The sequence below is a fragment of the Rhododendron vialii genome, chromosome 8a (genome assembly GCF_030253575.1).
Source record: "Rhododendron vialii isolate Sample 1 chromosome 8a, ASM3025357v1".
Classification (NCBI taxonomy): domain Eukaryota; kingdom Viridiplantae; phylum Streptophyta; class Magnoliopsida; order Ericales; family Ericaceae; genus Rhododendron; species Rhododendron vialii.
This window is the reverse complement of record NC_080564.1, coordinates 6,114,990-6,134,968: the sequence shown is the minus strand read 5'-3', so window position 1 is coordinate 6,134,968 and position 19,979 is coordinate 6,114,990. Positions and strand designations below refer to the sequence as shown.

Below are 19,979 nucleotides of genomic sequence, written 5' to 3'. Positions count from 1 at the left end.
CATTTCCTCACTACTTAAAATGACAGCCGCTTTTTTAAGCAACCACCGTTAGCTGAGCTCCCATCCCTTTCAGAAAATCTTAGTACTATTGTTGAGAGAGAGAGAGAGAGAGAGAGAGAGGGGGAAGTCGTTTGGAAGGAAAATGAGGGAGGAAGGCATGGCCGGGAACCAAAACAAGAGCAGTGGGTCAGTTCGATCCATTTTCATGCATTCAGATGGCATTGATAAGCTGCTTATGGGCTTCGGATTCATCGGGTCAGTCGGTGACGGGCTTTCTATGCCCATCATGTTGCTCTTCACTAGCAAGATTATGAACAATATCGGCGGCGCTTCCACCAACAATAAGTACTTTGCTCACGACATCAACAAGGTTCTCTTTTTTCTAATGCATGCATATATATAACAAAAATGGGTTAGACTTCGGTAAATAAATACGTATTGATCAAATTTTTTGCATATGTGTAACACAAAATTTCTTCAGCAAGGATTCGAAATAATTACTTGGGACCTAGGAGGTTCCAATTTCACACACACACACACAAACACGCATATAAATGTATACATGAATATATCCCAAGGTTCTACAGATTTTGAAATTTTAATAGGGATATAATGAAAAAAAAAAAATTGAACAGCGATTTTTTAAATTAATTTTTGAAAGTGATTACAAAGACTAAAAGAAATAAGAAGAAAGGCAACAAGTGTCCATTTGAGACCCAAACCCTTGATTGACAAGATGCCAACCAAAAAGAAAATTCCAAAAATAACTAAAATGATGCTTTTCAAAACTAATTTCAAAGCAACGTATAAACATTGTTTTTGGCCCAAATTAGAAATAATAATTGTGTAAAATGCACAGGCACAATTTTCAAAAACAATCACAAAAACTCCTATGTGTGGCTCGATTGACTTGTTCGTATCACTTAAATATATACATATGTCTATTTATGTATATGTAGGCATGCATTTATATTGTTTTGGAATAAACATTGATAAATGGGATTGGTTTGTTGATTGAATTACAGAATGCAAAGTTCCTGTGCTTCGTGGCGCTTGTGCAAGGGATATCATGTTTCCTTGGTGGGTATTATTAGGCTAAACACATTTGATTTCGTTTTTGTCTTTTATTCCTTTTGTGTTTCCCAAATGGGGATTAATAGCGTTTTAGGTTTATTGGTGTTTTAGTTAGGTTTTCGTGGGTTTGGCTTCTCTTGCTATTTTGGTTGGCATGCATCATGCTGTCCTTTTTTGGTCTTTGGGTGGTGTTTTGCCAATGTGTCTTGCTCCGTTGATCTTTGTATTATGTTATAAAGAGTAATAAAAATCTTTTTGCTGACCATTATATAGTTGGGGCCCGATGGGTTTCTTTTCTTTTCTTTTCTTTTTTTTAATTTTGCTATTTTTGTGGGATATTTTTGTAGAGGGGTATTGTTGGACAAGAACAGCAGAAAGACAAGCATCAAGAATGAGATCAAGATATTTGAAGGCAGTGCTAAGGCAAGATGTGGGTTACTTTGATTTGTATGTCACAAGCACTTCGGAAGTCATCACAAGCGTCTCTAGTGACAGTCTTGTTATTCAAGAAGTTATTAGTGAAAAGGTTGGTACAAGATTAACGTACCAAATACAATATGAGACCCTTTTAAAAAATTATGACAACAAATCATAGATTTTTCTTCTTTCTCTGGATTTCTTTTGCTTCTAGTGATTTGTTTCAGTATTTTGTCTATTTTTTTACATTTTTTTCTGGCAATGATAAATCGGGAAAGTATATTATTTACATCAGTTAATAACACACTAAGATAAAATATATGCATAGAAAATTGTCATTTCAAGAGTTCCAAACGAAGTCTCATGCACCAATCATGTAGTTGGAGGAATGGAATTGATCATATTTCACATAGTGATGGAAAGTTAGTACAATTTTACATTACAATAGTAATCAAAAAAAAAAAGTATGAGTTATTTTGTCATATACATTGCAAGATAATAACGACATACAATAGTAATCATAATAAAAAAAAAAGTAAAGATTTTTTTGGGTAGTTAAAAAATATGTAAAGTTAATATAAAATACTTCCTATTCGTAATAGGAATAGGGCCGGTTGCAGGAGTGTTCCGCCCTTGATTTTGTAGAATCTCACAAGGATTACTTTCTCTATGATAAGTTTGTTTCAAAATTGTTTTTTATTCTGGTTCTTACAGATTCTTATCAAAACTATTGATGATCCATTTTCGGAAGAAAAAAAAAAACTAACGTCGTTTTAAATTTTACGAAATTTCACTTAGATGTGAAAGTTTTTTTTTTTTTTTGAAGTGGAATGCCTAATTATTTTCAAAATCATCAATACAGGTTCCAGTGTTCTTGATGAACTTATTCACATTCATTGGGGCCTACATAGTGGCATTTGCAGTTCTATGGAGGCTAGCAATTGTGGCATTCCCCTTTGTGATATTTCTTATAATCCCTGGTTTGATGTATGGAAGGGCATTAATGGGAATAGCCAGAAAAATAATGGTGGAATACGACAAGGCAGGGATAGTAGTAGAACAAGCACTCTCTTCTATCAGAACTGTTTATGCTTTTGTTGGAGAGAGCAAGACTATGACAAATTACTCGATTGCCCTTCAAGGGACTGTCGATCTGGGGCTAAAGCAAGGATTGGCAAAAGGATTAGCCATTGGTAGCAATGGCATAGTATTTGCAATTTGGTCCTTCATGGCGTACTATGGTACTAGATTGATTATGTACCATAATGCTAGTGGAGGCAATGTTTTTGCAGCAGGAGCTTCCATTGCCATCGGTGGACTGTATGTATCTCTACCCTCTTCATACTCTTTCTTTACCACTTAAATTTTGTTTTTCATAAGTTCATATCAACGGGGTTTTGTGTTTGTCTTATGATCCTTAATGGGTATATTTGTTATTGTTAAGAGAGAACAATATTTCTATACTTTTACCTTTTTTTATGTGGATCTTTTCAATTTTGTGTTTATCAATTTGTACTTTGATTCCAACGAAGAAGAGCTAAGCATATTGTGCCATGCTTTCTGTTTTCACTCTATTTTTTTTCCCATCCAAATTATTGTCACACACTCACACTTATTTGTACAAACTCGGGATTGTGTTTCTAGAGTCCAACCATACTTCAAAATTTTAAACTCATTCATAAATCTTCAAAATAAAGAATGCAACCCCTCCAACCATGCTTCAATTTCATCTTCAAAATTCAGGACATGTTTGATTCTCTATATTTGGAGAACCAAATGAGAAATAAAGAACATTCTTCAAACTCATTTTTTACTTTAGAGCACACATAAATTATGATTTTATTATTTTAACTTTTATTAAATTACTGCCACTAGAAGCATATTAACAATATCTTCCAAAGGAGATCAATGTTGAATACATTTAGATAATATCAAAAAATTGAAACTTAAATTTCGGAGGGAAAGTCGTTGAATTTGGAAAGAAATGAATAGATTTTTCAAAAGTGGAGATGAAAATGAAGAATTGTGGTTGGAGTGCGTTTGAATAGTGTTAGTCTCTATATAAATTTTTTGAGTAATTTTTTTTTGGTACTCTTTAAATGAAGAATTGGGTTAGAGATGACAAATTTGGAAAGGATAGCCCAAATCAGCTATAGAACAACCAAGTAGCATTTAAATTATCTTTTCTATCCCATAATGGTTTAATTCTTAAAAAAAATTATCCTAATTTTGTTAATCAGGTCACTGGGTTCTGCTTTATCAAACCTAAAGTACTTCTCTGAAGCATCCGCGGCAGGAGAAAAAATATTGAAACTAATAAAAAGAGTACCCAAAATTGATTCCGACAATATGGATGGCCAAATTCTCGAGAGCATTTCGGGCGAAGTTGAATTCAAAAACGTCGAATTCGCCTACCCATCGCGACCCGACACCCCCATTTTCCAAAACTTCAACTTGAAAATCCCATCAGGATTAACAGTGGCACTAGTCGGTGGGAGCGGGTCCGGAAAATCGACGGTGATCGCGCTTTTGCAACGGTTTTATGATCCGATGGGGGGAGAAATTTGTCTGGACGGGGTGGCCATCGATAAGCTTCAGTTGAAGTGGTTGAGATCTCGGATGGGGTTGGTGAGTCAAGAGCCAGCACTTTTTGCTACGAGTATAAAAGAGAACATACTATTTGGGAAGGAAGATGGTGATATGGAAGAGATCATTGCTGCCGCTAAAGCTTCTAACGCTCATAACTTCATTTCTCAGCTGCCTCAGGGTTATGATACCCAGGTTGGTTTGTTCTCTCCTTAATTGTGCTTTACCTCTCATTTCCCTCTTTTTCAATAGAGAAACTTTGCTCTAAGATTTATGTGTTTTTTTTTTCTTCTTTTGAACGGATTGGTGCAAGAATTCAGACAAGAAAAAAGATGTGATCCAAAAGGCTCGTATTCTTAAAATGTTTTTTTTTTTATTTACAGGTTTTCTTGAAAAAATTAGCTCAATCGGATACCAGTATCCAATTGAACTTTGTTTTTGTAGGAACTCATAAAAAAAATATTCTAAGAATAATGAGCGATCATGAAATCTGTGATGGGCCCTGCAAAAATCATCTGTACACACATCCTTACTGTTTTCTTAGATAAAAATTCCATATCCACATGCATACATATAAGACGCTTCTAATAAGGGCGTCCTTATTTTCGTTATTTGCGGACTTCTTGTCAGCCGTTGGATCGTGTTTTCAATGGTCTGGATTTGCGGAAGATTTAGGACCGGTCACAATTAACTTTTCCCTGAAAAAAGTTTTATTAAAATCAATACCATTGAAAACACGATCCAATTAATGGCTAAAATCGATGTCCGCATTTTACTCCTCAAAGGAAGCCCACACTAGTGCATGCATATATACAATCACCCTGGTAACGGGGAAAGTGGAAATTATCATTTTGGGAAGGGACAGGAATAGGTTCACATCCCGGAACAACATATTCCTTGTCATTTTGGGAAGGGACAGGAATAAGTTCACATCCCGAAATAACATATTGAATTCCTTAAGTAGATACACAATCGTAATTTGAATAATAATGTGTCACAGCTTAACTAATACGGAGTAAATCATCTCATAATTAATATCCCCTCTTTTTCTAGTACAAGTGGTGGGAGAATAGAAGGTCCACAATCGATCGCTATAAGCACAAAATAGATAAGTAGACAACTATTAACTTGATTAAGTAAAAAAATAATCCCAACGAAGGAAAACAACACCCGTAGGGAGATTCGAACTCTGGTCTTCTAAATTTTGGGTATATATATTCATTGTATGGAGAAAATATTAGCTACTCTATTGACATATTTATTTCATTACGGATGATTAAAGTCTTGATGCGTCAAAGTTGCGTAATCGGTTAAATTTCCAGTTACTTCAATAGTTGTATACAACAACTGACATCATTATATTATATTACTCCATAAATTAAGAATAACCTTCACACGTGAGCATCACCATCTTCTCTATACTGTGAGAACCCGAATTTTTAATAATGTCCCTCAATCTCACAAATTATACAACTATGATATGATTTCTCCAAATAATTCATAAAACTAAATTATTCGAGTACTTCAATTCGGGTCCCCACTTATCATTTTCTCTTGAAACTAATGGACAAGTATCATTTTCTTTAGAAATTAATTGAGCCTTATTGATTATTCTATTATATTTTGTTGAAATGGAGGAACAGCAAAATAGCAGCACAGTATATCAACAATTGTAACAAAAGAAACCCCGGGAGTTTGGCCAAATGATTATTAGAAAACAATAAATGCTCATTCATAAGATCACATATTTTATTCTCACAGAGGCCAAACATTTTAAATCTTAAGGCCATCGGAGATTTGCATAGTCGTTAACTTCAGAACCCCGAAATTAGTTGAAGTGTGCAAACTTGCCCGAACATCCGATTATAAAAAAAAATGCAACAAAAAGTATTGTTTACGGTGTTGTATATAACGTATTTTACTATCACGCATGAGAGCATAACTATTCTTTCATTTAGGTGGGTGAGAGAGGAGTTCAAATGTCAGGGGGACAGAAGCAGCGAATTGCAATTGCTCGCGCCATAATCAAGGCACCGCGCATCCTCCTACTTGATGAGGCCACAAGCGCATTAGACTCGGAATCAGAGCGAGTCGTGCAAGAAGCGCTCGACAATGCTGCTGTGGGCCGCACAACTATCATCGTTGCTCACCGCCTCTCCACCATCCGAAACGCCAACGTCATTGCCGTCATCCAAAACGGCCAGGTATGAAGAATTTTAAAACAAACCCTAAAACCCCAGGGTAATTTACATTGAACGGTAAGTTACATTGACGAAGTCTCATTATGACGTCCACGGTAATTTATTTGGTTAGTCTTGGGTGTTAATGCAAAACAATTTAATATGTCTAGTTTTGTGCCCAGGAGGACTTAAATTAGAGATCATCAGATTGAGGAGATCTTGATTCTTGAATTGGTACAATGTTTGTACATGTATGCTAATAGGTAATTGCAATCAGGTAATGGAAACCGGCTCACACAATGAACTAATCTACGACGAAAACGGCCTGTATGCATCCCTAGTCAGGATGCAACAAAGGGAGAATAAGAGAGAAGAAATTCCATCAAATGGCGCTTCAACTTCGTCAAATAACCCAAAAATGGATTCAAACAACAACAGTAGTCGAAGATTGTCAATTGTGAGTCGATCTACTTCAGCAAACTCACCCACGTCCCTAAGCCAGAGAATTGACAATGCTTCTATGGTTAGAGCAGACCAAAATTTTTCCGTTCCCTCATTTAGAAGGCTTTTGGCAATGAATTTACCTGAGTGGAGGCAAGCAATGATGGGGTGCATAGGTGCGGTTCTATTTGGTGCAATTCAACCGCTTTATGCCTTCGCAATGGGATCGGTGATTTCGGTGTATTTCTTGCACGATCACAACGAGATCAAGTACAAGATAAGGATTTATTCATTGTGTTTCGTTGGGTTGGCGATTTCATCGCTGTTGATTAACGTAATCCAGCATTATAACTTTGCGTACATGGGGGAACATTTGACGAAGAGGGTTAGAGAGAGGATGTTGTCCAAGATTTTGACGTTTGAAGTTGGGTGGTTTGATCAGGATGAGAATTCTAGTGGTGCTATTTGCTCTCGGCTCGCTAAAGATGCGAATGTGGTATGCTCTCTCTCTCTCTCTCTCTCTCTCTCTCTCTCTCTCTCTCTCTCTCTCTCTCTCTCTCTCTCTCTCTCTCTCTCTCTCTCTCTCTCTCTCATGATCAATTAGTCAATATTCATTAGCCTTACAACTGAGCTTGCATAACTTTCTATTCTGAGAAGTGAGATTCAGAGTCCTCCAGCTATTTAGCTTAACTATGACATCCCCCCAGCAAAGCCTTACAAACTGAGGTTGCAGCTGAGGCCTTTTGCTGAAATATTCTCATATTCCTTTCCTTCCAAATGACAGTTTAGAGTTAAACAGACACTGCAATGGATATATTCTTGTTGCGAAATCTGATTCCTCTTCTTGCAGGTGAGATCTCTGGTGGGTGATAGGATGGCTCTCCTTATCCAAACCTTTTCGGCAGTAAGCATAGCTTGCACCATGGGCCTGATCATCGCATGGAGGCTCGCATTAGTCATGATAGCAGTACAACCCCTCGTCGTCGTTTGTTTCTACTTGAAGCGCGTCCTTCTCAAGAACATGTCCAAGAAGGCCTTGAAGGCCCAAGAAGAAAGCAGCAAGCTGGCCGCAGAAGGAGTCTCCAACCTCCGGACTGTCACTGCTTTCTCTTCTCAGGCTCGAGTCCTCCAAATGCTCGAAAAGGCCCAAGAAGGCCCACGACGTGAAAGCATCCGACAATCATGGTTCGCAGGTATTGGGCTTGGTACCTCCCAAAGTCTCATGGCATGCACTTGGGCTTTAGACTTCTGGTATGGTGGGAAACTCATCTCCCAAGGCTACATTGGGTCCAAAGCCTTATTTGAGACCTTCATGATCTTAGTAAGCACGGGTCGAGTTATTGCCGACGCAGGGACCATGACTAATGACCTTGTGAAAGGATCTGATGCTGTTGGGTCAGTTTTTGCTGTGCTGGATCGGTATACGTGTATTGAGCCAGACGACCCTGAAGGCTACAAGCCGGACAAAATAATGGGCGATGTGGAGCTACATGACGTCAAATTTGCATACCCAGCTAGGCCCGACGTTATGGTCTTCAATAGCTTTTCCATCAGCATTAAAGCAGGGAAATCAACCGCGTTGGTCGGACAAAGTGGGTCTGGAAAATCAACCATCATTGGATTGATCGAGCGATTCTATGACCCACTTAATGGCATAGTGAAAATCGATGGTCGCGATATCAGATCATACCATTTGAGGTCACTAAGGAGCCACATTGCACTTGTTAGTCAAGAGCCAACTTTGTTCGCGGGGTCGATTCGAGATAACATCACTTACGGTGCATTAGATAAGATTGACGAATCAGAGGTCATTGAGGTAGCTAAAGTGGCCAATGCTCACGATTTCATCACGGGACTGAAAGATGGGTATGATACGTGGTGCGGGGATAGAGGATTGCAACTGTCGGGTGGACAGAAGCAACGCATTGCGATAGCCCGTGCTATATTGAAAAACCCTGCAATTCTATTACTAGATGAGGCCACTAGTGCACTTGATAGCCAATCAGAGAAAGTTGTACAAGACGCGCTTGAGCGTGTGATGGTAGGGAGGACTAGCGTGGTGGTGGCCCATAGGTTGAGTACAATACAAAATTGTGATATGATTGCGGTTTTAGATAAAGGGAAGGTGGTGGAGAAAGGAACCCACTCTTCTTTGTTAGGTAAGGGTCCCGCTGGAGCATATTTCTCTCTTGTCAGCCTTCAGAGAACGCCCAATGCGATCTCTGAAGGCTGAGGGGGCTCCCTTATTGCAGGTTATGGCTAAGGTTGATCGTTGTCCCTTGCTGAGGAAGCTTTGCAGCTGCTTACGTTTTCTCGGATGTGGATCCTCGTTAGTTGATGCATTGTTTGTTAGTATTGTTTTCTGGTTGGGTTTGTTGGTGGTTTGCAGGGTCTTTATTATTATTATTTTTTAATTTTTTTTTGGGTACGTCGGAATTTGCAGGGTCTTTATTTGTGTATGATGTTTTCACAGTTTCTGCTTTTTTTGTATTTTTGTTTCTGTTTTTGTATTTGTATTACTGCACGCACAATTTTCCATATTGTGCTTTGTTCTTTAGGCCTTTTGTTGGCCTTCGCTGGTCATCAGCTTAGATCTTTTGGCAATAGCATAGTTTGTGGCTTTTGTGTTTTGCTGGCAGTACTCTGTGTTCTCCTTAGACCTTATAACTTGTTGTACTGGTCTTCGCTCGTCGCTGACGCTCTTTATCTTGTGGCGATAACACAGTTGTATTTTTCTCTTCTTTGTTGAACAGCAAAAAAATTTCATTAATTTTTGAAATTGTTACAAAGATCAATAGGAATAAGGAGAACGGCATCAAATTCCTAACAAAGCTAAGAAAAATCCTATGCCCAATCCAAGATCCAAACCATCGATTGGCAAAGAGCCAAACAAGGAAATCCAAAGGGACAAAACCCACACCTAACGGACCAAAGTCCAATACACCTATTAGGACAAACCCAATCCAAAAAAGAAAAAAGAAAACCCTAACTCAAACAGCAACCAGACTGCCGACCCAACCCAAACCTCAGCCATCACCACCCAGTCCAACCCACCAACGCCTTAGACTACCACAACCGTCAGATCACAACCTTACCGTTAGGACAACCAGCAACCCTCAGGTAAGAAATCGGCGGCATCACCCAGCAGAATGCACGCGAACCAAAGCTTTCTCGATGAAGTTCATTAATCTTCCAAAAAAAGAGAATGCCCAATGCAGCCCAAATTGGAGCATGGTGCTGTGCAGTGGTGTGCGTAGCACCGTGCTACGCATCTCCGAGCTGTCGGATCGTACATCCGAGTATGATCCGACGGCTTGGATCTCATCTCGGCAATGAACGAAGTCTCATGCACCAATCATGCAGTTGGAGGAAAGGAATTGATCATATGTGAATATAGTGATGGAAAGTTAGTAGTACAATTTTACATTACTATTCAAAAAAAAAATAAGTATAAGTTATTTTGTCATATACATTGCAATTTTGTCATATACATTGCAAGATAATAACGACTTACAATAGTAATCGTAATAAATAAAAAAAAGTAAAGTTTTTTTTTTGGGTAATTAAAAAATATGTAAAGTTAATATAAATACTTCCTATTCGTAAGAGGCGCACTCTAGGGGGCAGGAATAGGGCCGGTTGCGGGAGTGTTCCGCCCTTGATTTCGTAGAATCTCACAAGGATGACTTTCTCTATTTTAGCTTTGCTTCAAAATTGTTTTTTATTCTGGTTCTTACATATTCTTAACAAAATTATTGAAGACCCATTTTACGGGAAAAAAAAAAAACCAACGTCGTTCTAGATTTTACAAAATTTCAAGTAGATGTCATACCTTGTTTGGTTTGCATTTCTGAAAGTTATTTTTGATATAATGAGTAGAAAGAGATAGAGAGAAAAAAATATTTGAGAAACGTGTAGAGAGGAAAATGAGATGAGTTGAAATGTGAACCAAACGAAGTGAAGTCTTTTATTTCTGAAGAGGAATGCCTAATTATTTTCAATATCATCAATACAGATCCCAGTGTTCTTGATGAACTTATTCACATTCATTGGGGCCTACAGAGTGGCATTTGCAGTTTTATGGAGGCTAGCAATTGTGGCATTCCCCTTCGTGATATTTCTCGTAATCCCTGGTTTAATTTATGGAAGGACATTAATGGGAATAGCCAGAACATAACAGTGGAATACAAGGCAGGGATAGTAGTAGAACAAGCACTCTCTTCTATTAGAACCGTTTATGCCTTTGTTGGATAAAGCAAGACTATGACAAATTACTCTATTGCCCTTCAAGGGACTGTCGATCGAGGGCTAAAGCAAGGATTGGCAAAAGGATTAGCCATTGGCAGCAATGGCATAGTATTTGCAATTTGGTCCTTCATGGCTTTCTATGGTACCAGATTGATTATGTACTATAACGCTAGTGGAGGCAATGTTTTTTTTGGCGGGGGCTTCTATTGCCATCGGTAGACTGTATGTATCTCTACCCTCTTCTCATTCTTTCATTACCACTTTATTTATTTTCTTGCATAAGTTCATATCAACGGAGTTTTGTGTTTGTCTTATGATCCTTAACGGGTATATTTGTTATTGTTAAGAGAGAACAATATTTATTTACATTTACCTTTTTTATGTGGATATTTGCAATTTTGCGTTTATTCGTACGTACTTTTATTCCAACGAGTGTTAGATTTCTTAGAGGGTTCCAACCTAAAACCAATTGGCAATAGATGGAGTAACCTCTAGATTTTATTAACTAAGTTTGGGTGGCTTAGATGAACGATGTGGGACAAGTCTAACACTCCCCCTCACGTGCAGCCCGGATGCATGTGGAGGTACGAATTGAAGAAATAAGAGATTTGACTCGGGCGACCCCTCACGTGCAGCCCGGATGCACGTGGAGGTATGAATTGATGAGTTGACTCGGGCGATAGATACTTGACCACACGATGTATGGCCACCAAGGCCTAGCTCTGATACCATGTAGAAACTTTATATCTATCTCAAAGCCAATTGGCAATGAGTGGAGAGGTCTCAAATGTTATTAAGTGATCACTCATTCCACTCCCAAGCAATGTGGGACTCTATTTTCTTAACAGAAGAGCTAAGCTTATTGTGCCATGCTTTCTGTTTTCACTCTATTTTTTTTTCCATCCAAATTGTTGTCACACTTATTTCTTCAAACTCAGGATTGTGTTTCTAGAGCGTCTCCAATCATACTTCAAAATTTTAAGTACTCATTCATAAATCTTCAAAATAAAGAATATTGCAACCCCTCCTACCATGCTTCAATTTCATCTTCAAAATTTAGGATCATGCTTGATTCTCTATATTTGGAGAACCAAATGAGAAATAAAGAACATTCTTCAAACTCATTTTTCACTTTTAGAGCACACATAAATTATGATTTTACTATTTAACTTTTATAAAATTACTACCATTAGAAACATATTGACAATATCGATCTTCAGAAGGAGTTCAATGTGGAATATATTTAGATACATAATATATAAACGGGGCAATTCTGGGGACACTTAAAAAAACCCCCCAAGTTTTCGATCAAATTTTGATGATTTTAAGGGTGCTCATGAGAAATTAGCAAAAAAAATGACCGGAAAGGGCTTCATCCGAACAGTTTTTTATTGAACGGTTCAATAAAAAACTGCTCAAATCAAGCCCTTCCTGGATAGTTTTTTTGTCAGTTTCTCGCGGGCACCCTTAAAATCACGTTCTGAACACATTGAGCGGCTCGGATCATCAAAATTTGATCGGGAACTATGAAATTAAGATTTGGAGGGTTTTTTTAAGTGCCCCCGGAACCGGCCCGATATATAAAAATACAACTTAAATTTTAGAGGGAAAGTTGTTGAATTTGGAAAGAAATGAATAGATTTTCCAAAGTGGAGATGAAAATGAAGAATTCTGGTTGAAGTGTGATTGAATAGTGTTATAATTAGTCTCTATATAATCTTTTTGAGTAAAAAAATTTATCCTAATTTTCTCAATCAGGTCACTGGGTACTGCTTTATCAAACCTAAAGTACTTCTCCGAAGCATCCGAGGCAGGAGAAAAAATATTGGAACTAATAAAAAGAGTACCCAAAATTGATTCCGACAACAAGGACAGCCAAATTTTCGAGACCATTTCGGGCGAAATTGAATTCAAAAACGTCGAATTTGCCTACCCATCGCGACCCGACACCCCCATTTTCCAAAACTTCAACCTGAAAATCCCATCAGGATTAACAGTGGCACTAGTCGGCGGGAGTGGGTCCAGAAAATCGACGGTGATTGCAACGGTTTTATGATCCGATGGGGGGAGAAATTTGTCTGGACGGGGTGGCCATTGATAAGCTGCAGTTGAAGTGGTTGAGATCTCAGATGGGGTTGGTGAGTCAAGAGTCAGCACTATTTGCTACAAGTATTAAAGAGAACATACTATTTGGGAAGAAGATGGTGATATGGAAGAGATCATTGCTGCTTCTAAAGCTTCTAACGCTCATAACTTCATTTCTCAGCTGCCGCTGGGTCATAATACCCAAGTTTGTTCTCTCCTGGATTTTGAGGATAATAAACCAAGATAGATAGATAGAGAAAATTTCTTGGGGGTCGTGCGCAGGAATTTTGAGTCCCCAAAAGATAAAGTATCTAGCTAGGATTTCCAATCAAAAGGATTCGAAGTATAAGAAACGTAAAAATTCTATATACATACCAAAAGGGAAGTGATTTTGTCGATCACTTCTCTAACGACACTCATCTTCTCTCACAAAACATATCACCTAATAAAAACACAAAGGAGAGTACTATTAGAGAAAAAAGGAGTGCTAAATTCACTTTCCATACTGTAATACACTAGTTGATTTCGTACATTGTTTATTGCATTATGTGATATATTAGACGTATTTATTATGTTCATTTGTTTAATAATCACTTCCCGTACTGAAAAAAGAAGATAGTTTCTTGAAATGTTGCACGAACAATTTTGCAAGACATGAAAATTGGTGAGGTGTCGGAAACTTCAAATGATTTGCCATGTGCACATACATTGTTCACGTATCATGCACATAGAAATTAGCTCAAAAATGTGAAAGCATCCGACAATCATGGTTCGCAGGTATTGGGCTTGGTACCTCCCAAAGTCTCATGGCATGCACTTGGGCTTTAGACTTCTGGTACGGTGGGAAGCTCGTCTCCCAAGGCTACATTGGGTCCAAAGCCCTATTTGAGACCTTCATGATCTTAGTAAGCACGGGTCGAGTTATTGCAGACGCAGGGACCATGACTAATGGACCTTGCGAAAGGATCTAATGCTGTTGGGTCAGTTTTTGCTGTGCTGGATCGGTATACGTGTATTGAGCCCGACGACCCTGAAGGCTACAAGCCGGACAAAATAATGGGTGATGTGGAGCTACGTGACATCGAATTTGCATACCCAGCTAGGCCCGACGTCATGGTCTTCAATGGCTTTTCCATCAGCATTAAAGCAGGGAAATCAACCGCGTTTTGGACAAAGTGGGTCTGGAAAATCAACCATCATTGGATTGATCGAGCGATTCTATGACCCACTTAATGGCAGAGTGAAAACGATGGTCGCTATATTAGATCATACCATTTGAGGTCACTAAGGAGCCACATTACACTTGTTAGTCTAGAGCCAACTTTGTTCGCGGGATCAATTCGAGATAACATCACTTACGGTACATCAGATAAGATTGACGAATCAAAGGTCATTGAGGTAGCTAAGGCGGCCAACGCTCACGATTTCATCGCAGGACTCAAAGATGGGTATGATACGTGGTGTGGGGATAGAGGATTGCAACTGTCGGGTGGACAGAAGCAACGTATTGCAATAGCCCGTGCTATATTGAAAAACCCTGCAATTCTATTACTAGACGAGGCCACTAGTGCACTTGATAGCCAATCAGAGAAAGTTGTACAAGATGCGCTCGAGCGTGTGATGGTAGGGAGGACTAGTGTTAGCACCTTGATTTTCAAGGCTTGCTAAGCTTGGCTAGCGGTGGCACCTTACACCCTAGCCAACCGGTGGAAACAAAGGCATGAGGGAGGCATGTCTTTACAAGGTGATCCAACGGTGTCGGTTGGTGTCGGCACTGGTCCCTAAGGCAAGTGGCAGTCGTGATGCACGTGATGGCCCAATAATATCGAGGCAGGGATGCTAAATGGGAAGCAGGCTTGTGGGACAAGGCAATCGAGAAAAATGGCTAAGTATTGGGAGCTGGGGTTGAATCACGAAATTGGCCAGGCAGCATTGAGTTGGCTCGGGCAAAACGGAGGCAGACTTGAGTTGGCTCAGGCAAAACGGTTATTGACGGTTAACAGCATTCTGCACATGTTGCTGGGAGCATGGGACAGGTGTCCAAGGCAGAAACGGGCTGCATGTGTTGCTGGCAGCATGGGACAGATGTCCAAGGCAGAAACGGGCATTTATCGGTAGTTATTTCCAGGCAGTTTCATGTTTCAGTGTGCTGGCAGATTCTGGCAGTGCTAGCACAGCCCTAGGACAGTTGAGGGTGTCATCTGCAAGATCATGGGTTGGCCCCATGATCTCATGTACTTAGTGGCCACGTTTTTTTGATTGTAAGCCTATTTAGGCAAGCATTTTCGTAGCCTAAGGCAGAGAGGGTTGTTATGTCTAGGTTCTTAAGTGTATTCCTTTGTAAGTTGGTGCTTAATAAAGGTTGGGACGGTTTCCGTAACTTTTGAGTGTGTTTCTAGACGTTCAAACATATCAGGTGTGTGAGTAAACACTAGTTGGCTGAGACCAAGTTGTTGGCAAACTTGGTGCCATCACGGGTAGATTTCTAGGCGGAAAAACAGCCCCGTGACAACTAGCATGGTGGTGGCCCACAAGTTGAGTACAATACAAAACTGTGATATGATTGCGGTTTTGGATAAAAGGAAAGTGGTGGAGAAAGGAACCCACTCATCTTTGTTGGGTAAGGGTCCTGTTGGAGCATATTTCTCTCTTGTCAGCCTTCAGAGAATGTAGTTTTGGATAAAGGGAAGGTGGTGGAGAAAGGAACCCACTCATCTTTGTGGGGTAAGGGTCCCACTGGAGCATATTTCTCTTTTGTTAGTGATCTCTGAAGGTTGAGGGGGCTCCCTTATTGCAGGTTATGGCTAAGGTTGATTGTTGTCCAAAGGGAAGGTGGTGGAGAAACGAACCCACTCATCTTTGTTGGGTAAGGGTTCCCCTGGAGCATATTTCTCTCTTGTCAGCAATCTCTGAAGGCTGAGGGGGCTCCTTTATTGTAGGTTATGGCTGAGGTTGATCGTTGTTTAAAGGGAAGGTGGTGGAGAAAGGAACCCACTCATCTTTGTTGGGTAAGGGTTCCCGTGGAGCATATTTCTCTCTTGTCAGCGATCTCTGAAGGTTGAAGAGGCTCCTTTATTGCAGGTTATGGTTGAGGTTGATCGTTGTCCTTTGCTGAGGAAGCTTCGCCGCCGTTTGCGTTTTCTCGGATTTGGATCCTCGTTAGTTGATGCATTGTTTGTTTGTATTGTTTTCCGGTTGGGGTTTGTTGGTAGTTTGTGGGGTCTTTATTTCTGCTTTAGTTGTATTTTTGTTTTTGTATTTGTATTACCGCACGCACAATTTTCACACTGTGCTCTATTCTTTCGGTCTTTTGTTGGCCTTCGCTCTTCGTCAGCATCCTTAGATCTTTTGGCAATAGCATAGTTTCTGTTGTGGCTTTTGTGTTTTGTAGGCAGTAGTACTCTATATTCTCCTTAGACGTAACTTATTGTATTGGTCTTCGCTAGTCGCCGGCGATCTTTATCTTGTGGCGATTATACAATTGTACTTTAATTTTTTACCATCAATGAAATTCATTAATCTTCAAAAAAAAAAAAAAGAGAGAGAGAACGCCCAATGCGGCCTACAGTCAATTTTAGGGGTGTTCAAGAAAACCGTCCAAACCGTAAAATCGGTTCGATCCGGACCGAACCGTCCAATTTGGTTCGGTTCTGTGATTCTATGGTCTGGTTATGGTTCCAAAAAAATAAGAACCGTTAATTTTAGTTCGGTTACTGGTTCTCAATTAATGAACCGTGGTTAGAATCGAACCGGACCGTTTAAAACTAAGATAAATATTGATATACTTATGTGTGTGTAATTAAATATGTACTCGAATTTGGTAGATTAATCTTTTCCTTGCTAAACTTAATTTATTTAGAGATGAAATTTCATTTATTAGGAAAGCTTTTATTTTCTTCCTTCCTTTCCTATTCCACGAAATTATCTTTCTATTTCTTTAATTTTATGAGTTCATATTTTGTAAATAAATGTTTGATGCTTATTGGATAGAACCGGAACCGAACCAAAATCGAACCGGTCTTGCGGTTTGGTTCTGGTTAGGTTCCATACATATATTGGTTAGGTTCTGATTCCCAATTTTTTAGAACCGTTTGAAATGGTCCGGTTATTGATTTTTTAGAGAACCGGACCAATCCAAACCGTGTACACCCCTAGTCAATTTTAATTCATAGGTTTCTCGTTTTTTGCTCCATTTCCCAAGTGATGGGGACATGGGGTTGATGTCGGTTTCTAAGAAACATTGGCACGGAAGATGTTTCCCTTTGTAATTCCACAAGTAAATTCCAATAATGGTTTGCAGAGTTAGGTTCCGATGAGGGATTCCTCATTTTATTAAAATGTGAGACTCCCATTTCCGATTGAATTTTGATGATCCGAGCCGTTCAAAGTTATCGGAACGTGATTTTAAAGGTTTCCGCGAGAAATCAGCAAAAAAAATAACCGGAAAGGGCTTCATCCGAGCAGTTTTCATTGAACGGTTCAAAAAAAACTGCTCGGATGATCCGATCCGCTCATTCAATAGGGGGAGCCTGCCCATTCAATAGGGCCAATTCAATATTTCATATTGAGTATAGAGAATTGAACACGGGGAATTCAATTTCTGGAGAAAAACTGCTACAGTCATTAATCTAGCAATTGAGTCCATAATCAAATCGCGGATTTTATTCCGGGCATTCAACCCAGTATTAATCAACTGCGCATAACTGATTCTGTAACTGGACAATCCAAACGCGAATAGTTCAGACCCAATAAAGCACAATCAATTCCAAACCAATCTAGATTAGACTATAAACCACAAACCTCGAACCACAGGTCGTGGGCCCACGAATCCTAAGCTTCGGCTCAGGTCTAATTTAGGTGTTTGATGACAGCGCGCATGAACGTCATTTGGCTTTTTCAATTCCCATAATGAGACAATTTCCCATTCATTTCTTAATGAAATTTGTTCACTATTGTTGGGCCCACCTCACGCGGTGCGAGTCCCACCAAATTCTCTTTGGTAAAATTCTACTCCATTTTCCAACAATGAATTGAATTGAACAACTGCGGCCTATCTCTTGCACGAGGCCTTTCCCTCGCGGTGGCTAAACTTATGTGCAATTAGTTAGTGTATATTTAAAGGGTTCAGTGTAATTTTACGTACTCATGATGGGTCAAGACATTAATAGTGCATTGCTAGCTCGTGTCTTACAAAATTTACTTTTCCTATTTCTTTTCGTGATGGCAGAAAAAACGAAGAGTCAAGATCCTCTGCTAGGGCGATATCCTATGTGATGTGAAATCGAACCTACCAAGATCTTCTTTTTTTCTCAGTAAAAGAGAAAATTTATTAATATTTGGACAGGATTAGAAAGATTAAAATGATCAATGACACAAAGGCAAACGCCACCCGAGACTCAAAGAACAAAAAAGGCAATACAACAACTGAAACAACAAGGGCAAAAGAAAAGAAAAAAGTCCCAAACTCAACACCCGAACACCTCGAAACCCGCGCGATCAAAAAGAAACCCGCCAAAGGCTGTGAGAAATAAAAGACTTGACAAAAACCGGGATACCCTTTGACAGACCATGGACGGCTCCAGAACAAAGGCCAACGGAGAGAGAATCTGGAAATTAAAATTCCATGGAAAGAGAGACACATTCCTACCTTTTAACCAACTCATCCTCCGCCAACTCAACAAATGTATATCCCTCCGTTTTAGCAATCTCATCCTCTTCCGTTTTAACAAATTTCTGTAAGTCAAATCTCTTCCCCATCTACATTTAACGCCCAACAAAGCACTAGCATTCAGGTAAGATATGGTCACATGAGATGATCTTGGCGACTCCTTTTCCTAATCGGCAAATTTTTTTATTTATTTTTATTGAAGCTCGAACAAAGGTACAATATTGAGGGAAGAAAGGGTACATGAAATGAGCTCAAGATATGAATCCAAACAATGAGGCATTCATATGAAAGCAAATAAAACACAGAAAATTGACATCTGGAAACAAGTAATACATCCAACCAAAAGTTGAATGACCACCCAGACATGAAAATCGGTTGAATCATAGTGTACAGAGTCAAGACATACACCCCTGTCGACTTAAAATCAATTGGCAATAAGTGTATCAAGCACCTACACATATTGCATTGGGCTGATTTTTCATGAGTCCACTCGATTTTTTCTTTTTGAAAAAAAAAATTGAACGACTCTGATCAGTGCTGAACCCATAGTGGGTCCTACGTGCTCGTAGGTACCCATCGATATGGGGGTGGTCAGTACCAATATAGAGCAGGGTTCTAAAAGAATTATCTTATCTTACCAAAAAAAAGGAACCCTTCTACTGGGGAATGGGGAATTGACTCCCCCATAGCACATTCTCCCCAATTGGAGATTCTTTGACTCTGAGTAGTTGTTTTGAGTATAGTAGTTGAATATGTTAAAATGGAGGTGCTAATTGAGGTATATATATAGTTCCAAATCCAATACATAGCTTACCCCCGTGACCACCATCATCAATTGATTAATTGAGTAGTAAAGTCAAACCGCCTTGATCATCTCTCCTTAACCACATGTACATTTGAACTACTTTTTTTCTTTAAAATCTCTCCAAGTCTAAATCCTTCGATGTGGGTCGGAGTCTCTAACCCTCCGTCATGTGGCTTAATTACTCGGATGCAGAGGTGGTGGACGAAGAGGTGGAAGAGAGAAATAGATGTGGGATCGATATAACCGTAACCTATAGATGAAGTTTTTTTCCGAGACCCCAATTCTCATACTATATATGTTAAGAAAAATCATGTCAAAGTGGACGGAGTAACTCTAAGTAACTACTCTATTAGGTGGTCTGTTTGAGAGGTGTGTGAGTAGAATTATTAATTAATTCATACTACTTTCGTCCCATTTTGTTAGTTTTTCTTCTGAGATTTTCAACTTTTTAAGAAGATATGCATTTAATATTGCA

General features: G+C 39.2%; 1 protein-coding gene and 1 pseudogene across 1 annotated transcript; both read left to right on the top strand.

Annotated features, from left to right (window-relative positions):
- The first annotated feature begins 101 nt into the window (after positions 1 to 101).
- On the top strand, positions 102 to 9,091 carry LOC131298940 (ABC transporter B family member 15-like). The gene is made up of 8 exons (XM_058324444.1): positions 102 to 370; positions 1,026 to 1,080; positions 1,422 to 1,600; positions 2,354 to 2,811; positions 3,732 to 4,272; positions 6,036 to 6,281; positions 6,535 to 7,194; positions 7,549 to 9,091. Exons 1-8 carry the CDS (start codon positions 143 to 145, stop codon positions 8,929 to 8,931), a joined length of 3,750 nt encoding a protein of 1,249 aa, XP_058180427.1. The 5' UTR covers positions 102 to 142; the 3' UTR covers positions 8,932 to 9,091.
- Positions 9,092 to 10,097: 1,006 nt separating this feature from the next.
- LOC131298507 (ABC transporter B family member 15-like) lies at positions 10,098 to 16,527 on the top strand (annotated as a pseudogene).
- The last annotated feature ends 3,452 nt before the right edge of the window (positions 16,528 to 19,979 follow it).

Excerpts from the sequence above, each read along its gene's own strand:
- LOC131298940 (XM_058324444.1), top strand. The coding sequence starts at position 143 with ATGAGGGAGGAAGGCATGGCCGGGAACCAAAACAAGAGCAGTGGGTCA. Across the intron at positions 1,601-2,353 it reads AAGAAGTTATTAGTGAAAAG|GTTCCAGTGTTCTTGATGAA; the intron begins GTTGGTACAAGA and ends TCATCAATACAG. Across the intron at positions 7,195-7,548 it reads TCGCTAAAGATGCGAATGTG|GTGAGATCTCTGGTGGGTGA; the intron begins GTATGCTCTCTC and ends CTCTTCTTGCAG.